Genomic DNA, 15,565 nt, shown 5'->3' on the forward strand with positions numbered 1-15,565 from the left:
TAAATGATAGTAATCTTTGGATTTTCTAGATAATGAAAATCAAAGAGTTATATATGATAACTAAGAGTCATATATGATAACTAAGAGTCATATAGTATATCTAAGAGTCATGTAAACCGCTATATATATATATATGTGGTCTTAATTTATGCAAAAAAATTAATTGAAGTAAGAAAATTTAAAGTTTTTATCAACTTCATCTTGTGTTAAGAGAACAATTTTCTTCTCTTGAGTTTTCTACCACTTTTTTCTAACAAGATAGAGTTTACTTTTAGGGAAGATGATTTTGATTTAGCCGGTGTGGGCTAGATCAAAATTTTTTAAAACTAGTTTAGTAATTTGATCAGTAAACCATATATCAGGATTAATATCAATTAGCCAACGTAATGTTAGAAGATGATATAAAATTATTGAGAAAAAAAAAGATCGAATTCCAAATTTCTCAAGGACAAAGTGATAATAAGAAAAAAAAATATAAGATGTGATTCATAAAATTTCTTACTATTAATTGTCGGATGGGCTTGGATTTGTACTAAACATTTAGAATGGAGTTAATATATCCTAGGCAACCTGAACACCAGCTCTAGCTTTTACATTCATATTGCATGGGAAAAAGTTTGGATGACGATAGCAAAACCCGTATATTTGTTTGAATGGATTCTTCTGCAACTGAATTGTGAAGAAGATATTCATCACTAGAATACATAGTTTCTTTGGAATTTTTCTCAAACTGAGTAATGGACAGAAAGATATCTTAATCTACATGCTTTGACGAGTTGCTGCTACTTGGACTTCTAGGTGACTTTATCATGAATATAATATATATATAGTCATACAAATATTCGATAAATAATCAATCTAAAATGTGTGCATTAAAAAAAAGTACATTAACTCCGTACAGATAGGGATTAGTTAGGAGCATAAGAAGAATATGTAGAAATTGATGAATGAGGGATTCATGCAAATACATCTATTACGATACTTTACCCTTCTTATATTGAAACCTTTCTAAAATATCTACAAACTGAACATAATAAACACATTCAAACAGACAAGGATTACTCAGATATAGACAAGTATATTCACATAAGAGTCCAAATGTAAACATCTATCCAGACTAAAGAAGCAAAAAGAAAAAAAAAATCAAAAGAAAGAAAAAAAGAAAGAAAGAAAAGGAGAGAAAAAAGAAAAAGGAAAAGAAGAAGAAAAGAAAAAATGAAAAAGAAAAAATGAAAAAGAAAAAAGAAAAAAAGAAAAAGAAAAAGAAAAAGAAAAAGAAAAAAAAAGAAAAGAAGAAAAAAAGGAGGAAGCATCAACCACGAATATGGAAGCCGATTAGGTTAGCTCTAAAAATTAATCAAATATAGATAATTAGAAGCCATTGTTAGTTTCATGGCTTGTTCAAAGTCGAACCTAACAGCCAAGGAAGATGTCTCCTCAACTACCCACAACTTGCTCAAAATAATAGGTGATCAATTCAAGGAAACGAAGAATCAAATTGGTAGTGTCATGTATTATGTCAGACACTATGTTATAACAAAAATCTGTTACTCTCTTATCCAAGCAAAAGTCGGATAACTTCCAATTATTCTCATGCCCATCCTCTCCTTCTATATATAAGAGTACATGACACCACCTTTATCCTCACCACTTCTTCCAAAATGAAGTCTCTATTCATCTCTGCTCTCTTCCTCTTTCTCTCATTTCACATTCCTTTCGGGGAGTGCGAGAGGCTTAGCCGTGATAGATTTCCAAAAGGGTTCGTATTCGGGACGGCGGCATCGGCGTACCAAGTCGAGGGAATGGCTCTTAAGGGTGGCAGAGGGCCTTGCATTTGGGATGCCTTTGTGAAGATTCCAGGTATATTATATATACTTCTTATGTTGAATAGTTCTCTGTTTTACAACGAATCTAGTAAAAAAAATTTATACGTACGTACGTTGCAGGACTTATTCCGAATAATGCCACGGCGGATGTAACGGTGGATGAGTACCATCACTATAAGGTATGAGAAGACTTATCGAATTTGATGTCAATAAATATATATAAATCTTGGTAAGTTCTTGGGGTGCAGGAAGATGTAGACATAATGAAACGGATGGGGTTTGATGCTTATCGTTTCTCCATCTCCTGGTCTCGGATTTTCCCACGTATGCAATGCAATGTTTCTTCTGATAACTTATTAATAAATTTTTTCAAGAAGGGCATGAGAAGAATATGAAAAGAGTGTTGGATCTTATAGAGGGTTTTGTATCATGCAGAGGGTAAGGGGGAGGTCAATTGGGAAGGTGTGAAGTACTACAACGGGCTCATCGATTATTTACACGAGAAAGGTACTGCACTTCTTGTTGGGCTAAAACCCCCTTATAATCATGAAATTTATATAATCTAACGTTAACTTGAAAAGATATAAGTGGATCCATTCTTTCTGCACCCAGGCATTACTCCGTATGCAAATCTGTATCACTATGACCTACCATTGGCATTGGAGCACGAGTATCTTGGCTTGTTAGGCCTCAAAGTAGTGTAAGTATAATCCTTAAATTTCTTTTAGATTAGCTGATGAATTAACATACAAGACTATCTAAAATAGATATCGATGATATCTGGTATTCTACTTTGTAAGAGTTAGTCCTTTGCAGTGAACAAGTTACATGATGAACATACTGCAGGGAAGATTTTGCCAACTACGCGGAGTTTTGCTTCAAGATGTTCGGGGATAGAGTGAAGAACTGGTTCACATTCAATGAGCCTAGGGTGGTGGCCGCACTTGGGTACGATGACGGCTTTCATGCCCCGGGAAGATGTACCGGTTGCCTGGCCGGAGGAGACTCTGCGACCGAACCGTATATTGTGGCTCATCATCTCATACTATCTCATGCCGCAGCAGTCAAGCGATACCGCGAAAAGTATCAGGTAAGATGTCTTCAGAATTCTTAGTTTTCTTTTTAATCTATATATATTTATATACACCTTTGAACTTATACGCTTCTCAGGCTTCTCAAAAGGGCAGGATAGGGATACTGATGGATTTTGTGTGGTATGAGGGTCTAACTAACTCAACTGCAGACCAAGCAGCAGCTGGTAGAGCTAGGGACTTTCATATTGGCTGGTAATTAATCAATCTAGTCTCTATGTGACAACTCTACTTGTTAACATTGATATCTTCACTAAGTTTTGATTTGAAATATTGATCCTTTAATTGCTTGCAGGTTCCTTCATCCTATAACATATGGTCACTACCCTGAATCAATGCAAAAGATTGTCAAGGAGAGGTTACCCAAATTCACTTGTGAAGAGGTGAAAATGGTCAAAGGCTCTTCTGATTTTATTGGAGTTAATCAATACACCACTTACTATGTGAAGAACTCTGTAAACACTACCGCGATTAGCTACTCGAACGATTGGCAAGTTGGATTTGAATGTGAGGCCTTGACTCTAAGAAGTAATTGAGGTTAAAATTATCATTTATTTGTTGCCATATAACCTCTTTGCTTGTGTTGTTTCCTTAAACCATGCAGATGCTCGTAATGGCGTGGCAATTGGACCACGGGTAATTAATAGTTGTAACACTAAAATTACACTCTTTACTTACTTATTTACTGACAACCTCCTTTATATCTCTGTGTGTAGATAATAAATTTGTGAAAAATATAATTTACACCTCCATTTAATTTTATAACATTTAATTGGAAAAATAATTTTGTTTATATAAAACCCTTGTCTTATGCTTAATCTTTTTCACTTTTATATTTTGGACATTGCAAATATTCTAAAAAGATCCAATTTAAAGGGCAAAAAATTGATAGTTTTAATGAACTACCATTAGTTTTGGAAGCACTTTAAAAATTTGGCCCAACTACAGTAGGGTAATATATATATATATCTATATTAAATTTATTTTGCCTATACTTGTAAAAAATTAGCAAGTCAAGTGGCATGAGAACAAGCTACCATCTTATTTGCAGGCACACTCTGATTGGCTTTACATTGTACCATGGGGACTCTACAAGGCTGTGACCTATGTCAAGGAGAACTATGGTAGTCCTACCATGTTTCTATCTGAAAATGGTAGGTCCTAAGCAATTCATATTGCATGAAATCATAGATGCAAACTTCAACTTGTATTCTGATCTAAAATTTAATTGGCACACTTACTTGATGACAGGCATGGATCAACCTGGCAATGTGACCCTTCCTGGGGCCTTGAATGACTCCATAAGGATCAATTACTACAAGAGATACATCACCCAACTCAAGAAGGCCATTGATGATGGTGCTAATGTGATTGGTTACTTTGCTTGGTCTTTGCTTGATAACTTCGAGTGGAGGTTAGGGTACACATCAAGGTTCGGCCTGGTGTACGTGGACTGGGACACTCTCAAGAGATATCCAAAGAATTCGGCTTATTTTTTCCAGGACATGATTAAGAAGAAAAATTAAGTGGCCTTCTAGATTTTCTTTTTCTTTTTCTTTTTTTTTTGGGAGAAGAAAGGCCTATTAGTCATAGAGAGGTCTGGTTGAATAAATTAATGTTACTAGTATGAAATATTGGAATGCTCTTCTGGATATGTAAAATGTGGCTCCAGTATTGACGGACAAACCAAGGGCAAGTTTTCTATTGACTAGTACCACAAAATATGAGAACTCAGAGAGACCAGGCTAACAACTCTTTTTAAGTGGGATAAAAATATTTTATTCTTACTTATTCTTGTAATTAAACCAAGTAGGTGTGTTTTATTAAATCATGAGCCAGTAGACAATATAATTAATAATAGAGATAATTTTCTTATCACCCCTCTGAATTATCACTCTTTTCTACAATGACCTTTCGAATATTTTTTTAAGTACATAATGACTTCTTAAAATATTTGAAATACTTCATATACCAAAAATAAAAGTTTATGGGGTTAATATATACAAGAAAAAGTTTAGGAAGTCATTGGTAGAAAAGAATGATAGTTCAAGAGGTGAGAAGAGAATTACCTCTTCTTTTCTAATTAAGCATCAAGAATGAGAATCTCCAAAACATTTTTATGTCCAGTCTGTTTCCTTCAAAGGTACTCTGTGTGTTTTTTTAGATCCACAACCATCGCCATAACATTTAATCTTTTCTCTACAACATTATCATTAGTATGAGATATGTGTTTTCTTCGAAGTAGTTCTTCATCCGATTTTTATTCATATACTATTTATGGTGATGTATTATAACACACTTTGAAAGTCAGATAAATGTTGAACATAGTAATGTTATAAGATTATAAAAATAATTTTATTATATATATATGATAAAAATATTTAATATGGGATGCCCTGAGGTCTTACTGTGATAGTATATGTTTAATTTAGTCAAATTACTTTTTAGGCAAGAATTTCAAAAATAACCTTGCATAGATAATTAGGGGTGGAAAAAAAAATGATCTAACCCAACTTTTAAATGGTTTTGAATTTAGTCTAATCAAGTTCGGGTTATAAACAGGTTAATCTGTCTAACCTGATTATTAAACGATCGTATTCGTCTTTATTACCTTAACCTGATTAATCTGTTTATAACCAAATCAAAATAGAAAGTCCAAAGTCTAAAGCCAACAATTGATATTGGGGTTGCTAAAAAAACATCTGTAATAACAAAGATATTATTTTATGACCTAATTTTAAAATTATAATCAGCCATATATTTCAAGAGTACCTAAAAGTACATGAAGTCTTAGTATTTTATTCAAAACCTAATATAATAAAAGAACCAAATTCATAATAAGAACTTTACTTTGCATGTCACAAACCAGTAACGAGACAGTTACTGCCTTTTATGACAAAACAAACACAAACAATTAATTCTAAAATCAAAATAGAAATTTGCATCCTAAGTTGAACTAGAAGTTGACATTTTAGATTTTATTTATACTTATATAATTAATAAACTATATTTCAGAACATAATTTTTATTTATTAATGTGTCTAAATTTTATATATGAGTATATGTACAAATTATGATAAGTTATGAGATATTTGATGAAGAATATTAAAGTGAAAAATTGGCTTTAAAGCCACTTCGAAATAATTTAAATCATTATGGAGATTCCCTATGTCCACGTCGTCGAAGAGATAGTCTTTAGACTCGATTTCTCGTCTGAGTAATGTTCGGGAAAAGCTAAGGTTGGGGCACAAAGGGAGTGAAGCGTATAAGAGTTGAACGAAAAGGTCAAAGGAGGAAATTCACTCTGATATCTAGTTTCGGAGAAATAAGTGGCATGTTCATTCAGTGGACTTTTTCTCCACTTCGTTCAATTACAGGGTTGACCTTCTTTCGCTTGAATTATCACATTTGATTACCTGACTGAACCACCAGGAGCTTCTATGACATCATAAGACAGAGGAGGATGAAAAGAAGAGGAAAGCCAATTTACTTGGTTTGTTCCCTGTTATCAAGAGAGAATCAATTCAGGCAATTTCCCAGGCGTATCAAAATTACTAGTCAAGGCAGTTGAAACTCGGAGAGACAGAGAGAGTCCTACAAAAAGTTGAGAAACTATTTAAATGGTGGAGTTCCTATGTTTAATCTCTCTTTATTGACCTAGGTGGGTCTCACCTCCTTACCGGGGATTGAACAGTGTGAATCAGAGTCACTACCCGCTTTCACTAGCGCTGGAGGGGGAGACCCCACATTATACTAGCTAATCTCTTTGAATGTGGTGGAGCGGCATTTGGGGGATTCTGAACTAGATTTGGATCAATCCCGATATAAGAAAATTATAAAACTTTAGATGGTGTTACCCTCAGAAGTTAGGGTTCTAATGATTTTACTTTTACATAAATCATATGTCAGGACATAAAGATATAAATAAAATAGTAAAGGAAGGTTAGAATATGACAGATTGATAAATATCCGATGTTGCGGTAGTTGTCGAAAAGGAGACGAAAGGGGAAGACCGAAGGTGGTGGTGGACGATCGTATAGTAGGGTGACTGTTATAGGAAGGTGGAGGCTAAGGTTTAGAAGCTTTGGAGGTTTTACGACTATGATCTGCTTATAGAAAGATAAAGACAATTTGATGACTATAATAAAATAATAAATGCGATAATTAGTGTAAACATACCAAAAAAAAGGGGCACGTGAGGGGCACATGCCCACCCTCATGTCCCCTCCCTTGGCAGGTCTTGGCTTGACAAAGGGGTGCCTTTGTCAAGCCAAGGTGAGAGGAGGAGGGCAAGCCTACCCTTTCCCCTCTCCCTTGCACACGCCACCATCGGCATGTGCGGAGAAGGGGGGGATGGGCGACCTCAAGGAGAGGGCTGCCCCTCCCCCTTTCTCACTCACTCACTCACTCACTCACTCACTCTCTCTCTCTCCCTCCCTATTTATTCCCCTTTTCGAGGAGAGCTTGGCATCACCCCCCTTCCTTCCACCCTTCTCATCTCCTTATCCGAATGTCGCCGTGATTGTCGCCATCATGGTTGGGCCAGTGTAGTCCTCGTCATCGTCGATGAGTTTTCTCCGTCCTCCTCATCCTTTCTATTCTCTCTGATGATGATGTGACGCTTTGGGCTACGCGTCGTCACCACCCCTACTTCCTCGGCAAGGCGGTAGTGGCGTCGACCTTGGTGCTCCCCTCCTACGGTGGGGGGTGGCGATTTGAGGGGGTGAGGGGAGGTAATTTCCCTCTCAGCTCGGGCTGGAATAACCGAGTGCTGCAAGCACGTCTGAGGCATGCCTGGCTCAAGTAGCTCCCGCCAGTCTGAGCGTGTCTAGCTCAGGTTGGGACAGGTCGAGCCCGTGCATTGCCAACGCGCTCAAGCGTGCCTACCTCAGGTTGGGCGTGACCAGCTTAGTCGCGCCCTCCTTGGGCTGGCTCGACCAGCCCGGCAGCACTAAACTTGCTCTGGGCTGGATTGGGCCAGCCCGGGTGTGACTAGCTCGGTTGCGCCAACCTCGAGCTTGCTTGACTAGCCCGGGTGCATTGAACCTGCCTTGAGCAGGGCTAGGCTAGCTCGGTCACTACCGCCTCGGGCTGGCTTGGCCATCCCAGGCACGTTGAACCCGCCCTAGGCTGGACTGGGCATGTTGTGCCTGCCTTGGATTGAGTTTGGCCAGCTCGAGCACGTTAAGCCACCCTAGGCTCGACTAGGCTAGCTTGGGCACGCCCGCCTAGGCTAGCTCGAATGTGTTATGTCGCCCTGAGCTGGGTTGGGCTAGCTTGAGCCCTAGCTACGGGCTGGGCCTGGCTAGCCTTGGCTGTGAGCTAGGCCTGATCGTTAGGCTCTTTTGAGTTCCTTTTCTTTCTTGGGCTTAGTCTCATGTTTTGGGGGGCAAGGTAGGGATTGAATCTAGTTTTCTTTCCCCATTATCTTAATCCACAGCAATTAATACTGCTTGTCCCTATTTTCTATTCCTAGTAAATTTTTTAAAGATTTTGGTGTTGACTTAGTGATCCTGTCGTAGAGCACCCTATGATCAGCGCTCAGCCCGGGGCTGATTGTGATTAGGTGGGGACCGCTCTTTGTTAGGGACTTTTTAGCAAATCTAGGCAAATGGTCTATCCACTCTTGATTCATTATTTGATGTGATAGCATAAGCATATATGACATGCTAATCTTTTCATTGTAGCAAAACCTGTCTATATAGTATGTTGCTTGACATGATTTGTTATTTATTTAATATGATGTGCCACATGCTTAGGTAACCATGTTTACTATTCAGTTATGCTAAACTTAATTATCTTGTCATGATACTTGCACAATTACACGATCCGAAGGGGATGATTCTACGTCTCAGCAGTACCCCATACCTCCCCAACTAGGGTTTGGGGTGGGGTATATTTTATAGTATATATAGTAGGGCTTACACCTGAGGTCTCAATTTATGGATCCTAGACAATCAGGCAGCTATTTCGCCAGGCGATGCGATTTACTATTAATCAATGAGAATCTATCCCTTAAGGGTACTTAAACTAGAAAATAAGGGTAAGATGATGTAGACCTAGTGGTACCTGATGACGTAGGGTAAAGCCGTCCATAGGTGACAGCTCATGAGATTTCCATACTATGATGCGATGATGTGGAGTCGCGGTCTCAGTGGGGTTGTACCGACGTGCGGTACCGACCTCCGTGTGAGCTTACGATTGGGGTCCTTAATTTGTAGGGCAGATGATCGATCATGCTGTTCGTCGGGTTATAAGCAGGCGATTCTACCGCTATGGTCTACCCTTCCTTGAGGGCTTGTGTTAGGAGGCGTACCATGCATAAAGAATGGATAAATTAACTGTAATCCTATTGAACTATGCTTACTAGTTATTGACATATATACACTATGTTATGATGCATATCATTCTATATGATTTACTTTCCTGTATCTTGTTTTGAGCCGAATGTGATAATAATTGCTGATGAATAATTAGTGGTAGTACCACTTGCTGAGCATTAGTCTCATTTCGTGCTGACATTAAATATAGATCGACTTACCCTCCTCTCCCATTGGTGAGAGGTCTGACAGCTGCTAGCTAATAGGGCGATGGCCCCCATTTGGTTTCATGTTTTATTCTAAGTTTATAATCAGGGATCTATATCCCCATTTTGTAGCTACTCTGATCTTGTACTCTTTTTGGGGACGTTTACCCTTCTTTTGTATTAAGGATGGATTTGATATGGCCTAAGGGCCCTGTGTTTCGCTTAAATTATTTGGATTCCTTGTTCGATGGCAAGTTGTTAAGATCGGGTACAATAAGTCCTACTCATAATTAGTCTTAAAGGCTTATATGACTTGAACTAGGATTTGCCTTAGAGGCTTAGATGATTTAATTGAACTTACCTTATAGGTTGACATAGTTTAATTAAATTTACTTTAGTGGCTTACATAAGAGATAAACATGAATCAATTAAAAAATAAATAGACTCGACTCAACCGACTCCACTAACTTAACCCATGTGGTCGATCGCAATAATCCACCACGCTTTCGATACCTTGTCCTCAAGGTGATTAGTATGCGAGTTGGACCTTCTAGCTCATGTCGTGCTCATGGGCCCATAGGTCTGCATGCAAGTTTGGCTTAGTCAACTGATGCGGGTCCACTGGATCATTCTATTAGTCGTCCTCAAGCTCAGGGTTATGCACATAAATCTCAAACTAGTTCACGAGTAGGGCCATCTTATGGGCTTGTGAGGCTAGCAAGCTTAGGTGAAGCTTTAAATGAGCTGAGCTAAGCTGAGCTGAGATATTAGGCTTGAAAACTATTGAGCTGAGCCGAGCCAACACTGGATTGCTCAAGCTTGATTAGGCTCGTGTAATATATATATATATATATATATATCATATGTTTAGGACCGTAGGATCTTATATCCAACAGTTAGTATGATATGTATAAGTAAAGAAAAAAAAACCTAAGCTAACCTTCATCTCCCTGAAAGTTCCCAGTCCTATTGGCCAAACCCTCTTCACCACTGAAAATCACCATTTACCATTGTTCTCATCTTCACCAGTACCACCGACACCCTCCTCCGCCGAGCCTTTGTTGACGAGACGTCCATTGTGTCCTCACACCCATAGTTGCTTCGTCAGCGAGATCTCCCATTCCTTCCTTGCCTTTTGAGACGAGGCATCTCCAAGCTGCCATCGGTCTCTCCCCTATCTCTATCCCGATATAGGCCGTCGAGTCCACATGACACGAGGTCATCGTTGGGGTCTTAGACACTAGCGTCTAGCCTGGTGGTGCTAGGGAGGTGGAGAGGGGCATGCGAAGCTGGGGTGAATTTTTTTTGTTGCTATGTAACTAGAAGCTAGTCAAGGTGAGAAGCTTCTCAAAGAGCTCATCACTGGCGTTGAGCTTGATCCAGTCGTTGGATTGTTCCCTCTCTAGACAAAAGAGTGAGGCCGAGGAACTGATGAGGGTGGGTGGATTAGGTGTAGCTTAGCTTTAGACTGGGCAATGGCCTTGTGGATCGAGTTGCATCCTGTGATGTGGATTGCTTACGAGCTATGGAGACAAGCCGAGCTTAAGCCTTATCGAGCTAGAGACGAGCCAAGCTAAGCTGTGCTTTTCCAACTCGAATCGAGCTAGAGCTTGAGCCAAGCTGAGGTTTTCCAACTCACTAAAGCTCGGGTCATTTAAAACCCTATTCATGAGAGGTGGTCAAGCTGGATCGCGAACATTCAGCATGCCTCAAGATACATGCCCTTCATCACTTTCACTCAATAGCTAAAAGCCAAACACTAGGGCTAAAAATATTTTTCAACCCCATTGTGGGCTACATGGGTGCTGGTGGTGGTTGGGAAAGGTTGTTGGCTGGTGGCAGTTGGCATCCAGTGGGTCCATGCAATGCGGCGAAGCGACGACAAGCTACGGAGGAAGCCCATTATCAAGCTTGAGCTTTGTTATGGATGAGATCTGGAATGATCCGTCCATAGGATGATTATGAAAAGTTAGGTGATAGTAGACTCACAAGACAGGGTTCTAATGGATTTAATTTTACATAAATCGGATGTTCAAATGGAAAGATATAACTAAAATAGTGGAAAAAGGTCAGAACGAGGTAGAATAGTAAATATCCGACGTTGCGGCAGTTGTTGAAGGGTGGTGGACGGCTGTAGGATAGGGTGGCTACTGGAGGTGATGGTGGCTGTGGGTCGGAGGTAGAATTAGGGTTTCTAACTTAGATCTACTCCTAGAAAGATAACAATAATCTAACGGCTACGGTAAAAGATAAGGTCGATAACTAATGCAAGATAAATAAACTGAACTGAACTTAACTCAATATTCATTCCATTCAATTCCCCTTAATGTGATCTGATTTGACTTGGTCCATGGTGCATCACTGGCGTGTCCTTTGGCCCCTAGCGGTTATGGTTGGTGGCTGTAGTCCTACTACCATGGAGCCCCAGCGGTGGATACACTCCGCGAAGCGTCCCTGATGTGGCTTGGCTTAGAAAAGCTCCTTGCAATTATGGCCGTCGGGTTCGACCATGTGGTGGTCTCTAGCTGCTACGATGGCCACCACTGGATGTCAGTTAGCCCTATGTGATCGACCGTGGCTAACGGTCGTTGACGGAACGCTGAACCTATGGCCATGAGCCACGATTTTGCTGTAGCGAAGTGGGTTGTCGATGGTGCTCTTCCAACCTTCTACTATGGCTGCTAGTGGCCTCACTCGGGTGCAGGAGTCTCGTTAAAGGGATCGGTCATGACGGCAGGGTCGGGAGTGGTTGGATAGTTGTTAGTGGAAAGTTAGGGTTTTCGGCCTAGCTTCAATCGTAGGTGGAGAAGATGACCTCATCCTCGCCTCGATTGGCTCCTCCGGCATTGCTATGGTGGCAGTCTGGGTTTGTGGTGGTGGTGGGTCTCCACCACGGCTGGAGGAGGAGTATTGATTGCGGTTTGGGAGTCTCTTCCACCTCCCTCATGAGTGGAATCCTCTAGCCGTGGCTGGCCAATTTTCGTTGTGGCCGGCGGTGCTAGCAGTGCGGGGTAGCCATGTTGGGCTAGGAGAATGGCCATCAAGGCTTGGACTGAGTCCGTGAGGAAGATTTGCATCACCTTCAAATCGGTTGAAGGTTCTTCGAATAACGCCTTTGCCCATGATGGTAGCTTGTTACCGGCAGGGCCGGTGGTGGTGATGGCGTCGAAGAAAACCCAGTCGATTTGGAGATGTGTTCATAATCTTCCACAGTTGCTCCCTCCTTGTTTATCTTTTTCGATCTCGTGCTAACCATTGATCGAGGAACATCGGCTATGATACTTATGTTACGAACCAGATCTAAATTGATCCAAATATAAGAATAACATTTGTTGTAGGCATTCGAATGACATTTGCTATTGATCCAACTTATTATGGGCTTTCAAACGGCCCTATGAAAAATATATGTTTGGGATTGACTTTGATTTTCTTGTCTATTTGCAAACACCGTCTAAGACCTTGAATCCTAATATTTAGATTGACGATTGAAGAACGAGATAGGATATGCTTTGAGCCTTCGAGCATGATAATAAGACTATGTACTAGGTATGTGATGCAAATTGAGTCAGATCTGATCATATCATGAGGATATTGGGTTCGATAGATGGGTTCTATTTATCTTTTAATTGATTTATGTTTATCTTTTATGTAAGCCTTTGAAGTAAGTCTTGTTAAATCATGCAAGCCACTAAGGCATGTTTAATTAAGTCATGTAAACCTATAAGGTAAGTTCAATTAAGTCATGTAAGCCTTTAAGATAAGTCCTAGTTCGAATAGGACTCATTGTACCTTACCTCTATATATAGAGGGGCTGGGCTTTAATCATCTAAGCATCTAAGCATTGAGAATTAATTGAGTTTAGTTATTTTCTTATGCTCTGATGGCTACGGAACAATTCCTTAAGATTTGAATTTATTGTAGGAAGCAGTCCGCGCAACCGTGGAAAAATATTCGTGAGAATTCTTCGGTAATCATAGAATTACGAAACCTATTGGGTTAGATCTGTAACTTCCTGATCTACAACTTTCATATTTACGCCCTTTACAGATTCAAACTACAACTAGACCGAAAATACGAAAGAACGTGGGTGATGGTGGTGGTGACGGATGGAGTGGATGTTAGGGTTATGGATGGGTATGAAGATGAAGGTGGATGGTGGATGTGATTAAGGGAAGTAGATGAAGGAAACAAAGTGGTTGAGATCCCAAAGAAGAGGGGTGACTCGATAGATAAGGGAGATTAAAAGCTAGGAGAAACCTTACCAACGGTAGAGGTAGAAGGATGGTGAAGAGGGCGGAGGGAGAAGTCTAGAGAGAAGATAGGAGGCAAGAAATCAATAATCCAATTCCATCATGAAGTTAGCTGCCATCCACATATTTATAGAGGCTAGTTAATAAGTCCTAAAATAATATGAAACCCTAATTCTAGAGGATTCTCATCGATCGCGTTGGAAAGTGCCTGATCGCGTTCGAACGCACTCAAAATGCTCCATCTCTGGATGTGCGAATGTGATACAGGCGTTTGAACGTGACCCCTCCTGCGTTAGAAAGCGACCTACAAAAATTTTATTTTAATAAAAATAAACACCTAATGTAATAAGAAAAATATCCTAACTAAGTGTATCATTCTCACATTTACCATTTTTATCATAACCGTTAGATCGCCTTTCTTTTTCTAGGAGTAGATTTAAGTTAGAAACTCAAATTCTATCTCCAACTAATAGCCACCATCACCTCCAGTAGCCATACTACCCTATGACTATCCACCACCACCCTTCGTCGTCCACCACTGATACGATTCGGACTTCACCGATGTTATCTCGAGCGTCGATACATTTTATGAGTATACTTTCTTAATTATTTTAGTATTTTGATCAGAGAAAAATAAGTCTTCTATAGGTCGCATTCGAACGCCGGTGGGTGCGCTCGAACGCACTTGCGAACGCCTGCATCAAGTTTGGAAAAACTGAGAACACGAAATATGCGTTCGAACTCAATCAGTGCGTTCGAACTCCTAGATCAGGTTCACATCGACAAAGAACGCTTTTAGTGCATTCGAACGTGGTCAGCAAAAATTCACTATTTTTAGGGTTAATAATTATCATTTTTGAATTATTTTATTAGTCTTTAATGGTGTGGATGGCAACCAAAGAGTCATTATTGAATGAATTGAGTTTTGCCCTAATCTTCTTCTTCTTCTTCTTCTCTCTCTTTCTCTCATTCCCTGGCTCTACAGCTTCTAGCCTCCCTCGACCGGTCACTCACCCTAGTCCCTTAGGGGCGGCCCACTCCTGCCCATTTTTCAAATCTATCTACCCTTGCTCTAACCCTTCTATCATCCATAATTCTTCCACCACCACTTACTCACCGGTGCCACCCCATTACTGCCAGCCTACCAATATCCATCATCACCTAGGATTTTATGCCTTCATCCACGGATCCATAGATGGACTTCCTGATGTTCATCTACTTCTATGATGATATCTCGAGTTCCTGCCATCCGATTTATTTAAAATTAGATTTGTTCAAAAGCTATTTCCTAGGCTACAACATATCAAAATTTTACATTGATCGAACCGCTACAAATTTAGGAATCCTTTTCCAAAGTTCCATGCTAGATCTTGTCCAGATCTAAAAAAATGGGATAGATCAAACCTTAGCCCAAGGGGAGATCGTATCAAGAGTGGTATCAGAGCTAGGTTTCTCGGACACGCGCTTTCGATGATGACCACCAGAGTCATGGTTGCATGGTGAAACATGGAGGAAGAGATCTCCCCAATAGAGGAGGGGGAGATAGCTGCGGGAACTTCCACCCGCAGAACCGCTCGACCAAATGTGAATACGGAAGAGCCTAGTGTTCAAAACATGATTGGGTCTTTTTTCGAGCAAATGGCCATCAATAACTAGATGATGATGAAGATAATGCGAGAAATACGGGCGACAATAGAAGCCATGGCAAACGGAAATTCACCAATAACCTCCTGACGTGAGTCTACCACCATGAATCCACCACCACTGGTTCAGAATCTGCACCAGCAAGAATCCTGTTGCCACAACCCTATGGGCAGAGACAAGCAAGGATGGTTCCACCAGGCCAAGTTGCGGGTGAGCCTGTCCGACGAG

General features: G+C 40.2%; 1 protein-coding gene across 1 annotated transcript; it reads left to right on the top strand.

The window, feature by feature from the left end:
• The first annotated feature begins 1,522 nt into the window (after nucleotides 1-1,522).
• Nucleotides 1,523-4,712, top strand: LOC140765272 (beta-glucosidase 1-like). The gene is made up of 11 exons (XM_073104263.1): nucleotides 1,523-1,860; nucleotides 1,947-2,005; nucleotides 2,075-2,150; nucleotides 2,262-2,333; nucleotides 2,439-2,526; nucleotides 2,673-2,916; nucleotides 2,997-3,112; nucleotides 3,213-3,424; nucleotides 3,522-3,553; nucleotides 3,969-4,071; nucleotides 4,169-4,712. The coding sequence occupies exons 1-11, from the start codon at nucleotides 1,662-1,664 to the stop codon at nucleotides 4,441-4,443; spliced, it is 1,476 nt and encodes a 491-aa protein (XP_072960364.1). The 5' UTR covers nucleotides 1,523-1,661; the 3' UTR covers nucleotides 4,444-4,712.
• The last annotated feature ends 10,853 nt before the right edge of the window (nucleotides 4,713-15,565 follow it).

Source organism: Typha angustifolia, chromosome 8 (assembly GCF_048772165.1).
Source record: "Typha angustifolia cultivar Huaian chromosome 8, ASM4877216v1, whole genome shotgun sequence".
In the NCBI taxonomy this organism is placed as follows: domain Eukaryota; kingdom Viridiplantae; phylum Streptophyta; class Magnoliopsida; order Poales; family Typhaceae; genus Typha; species Typha angustifolia.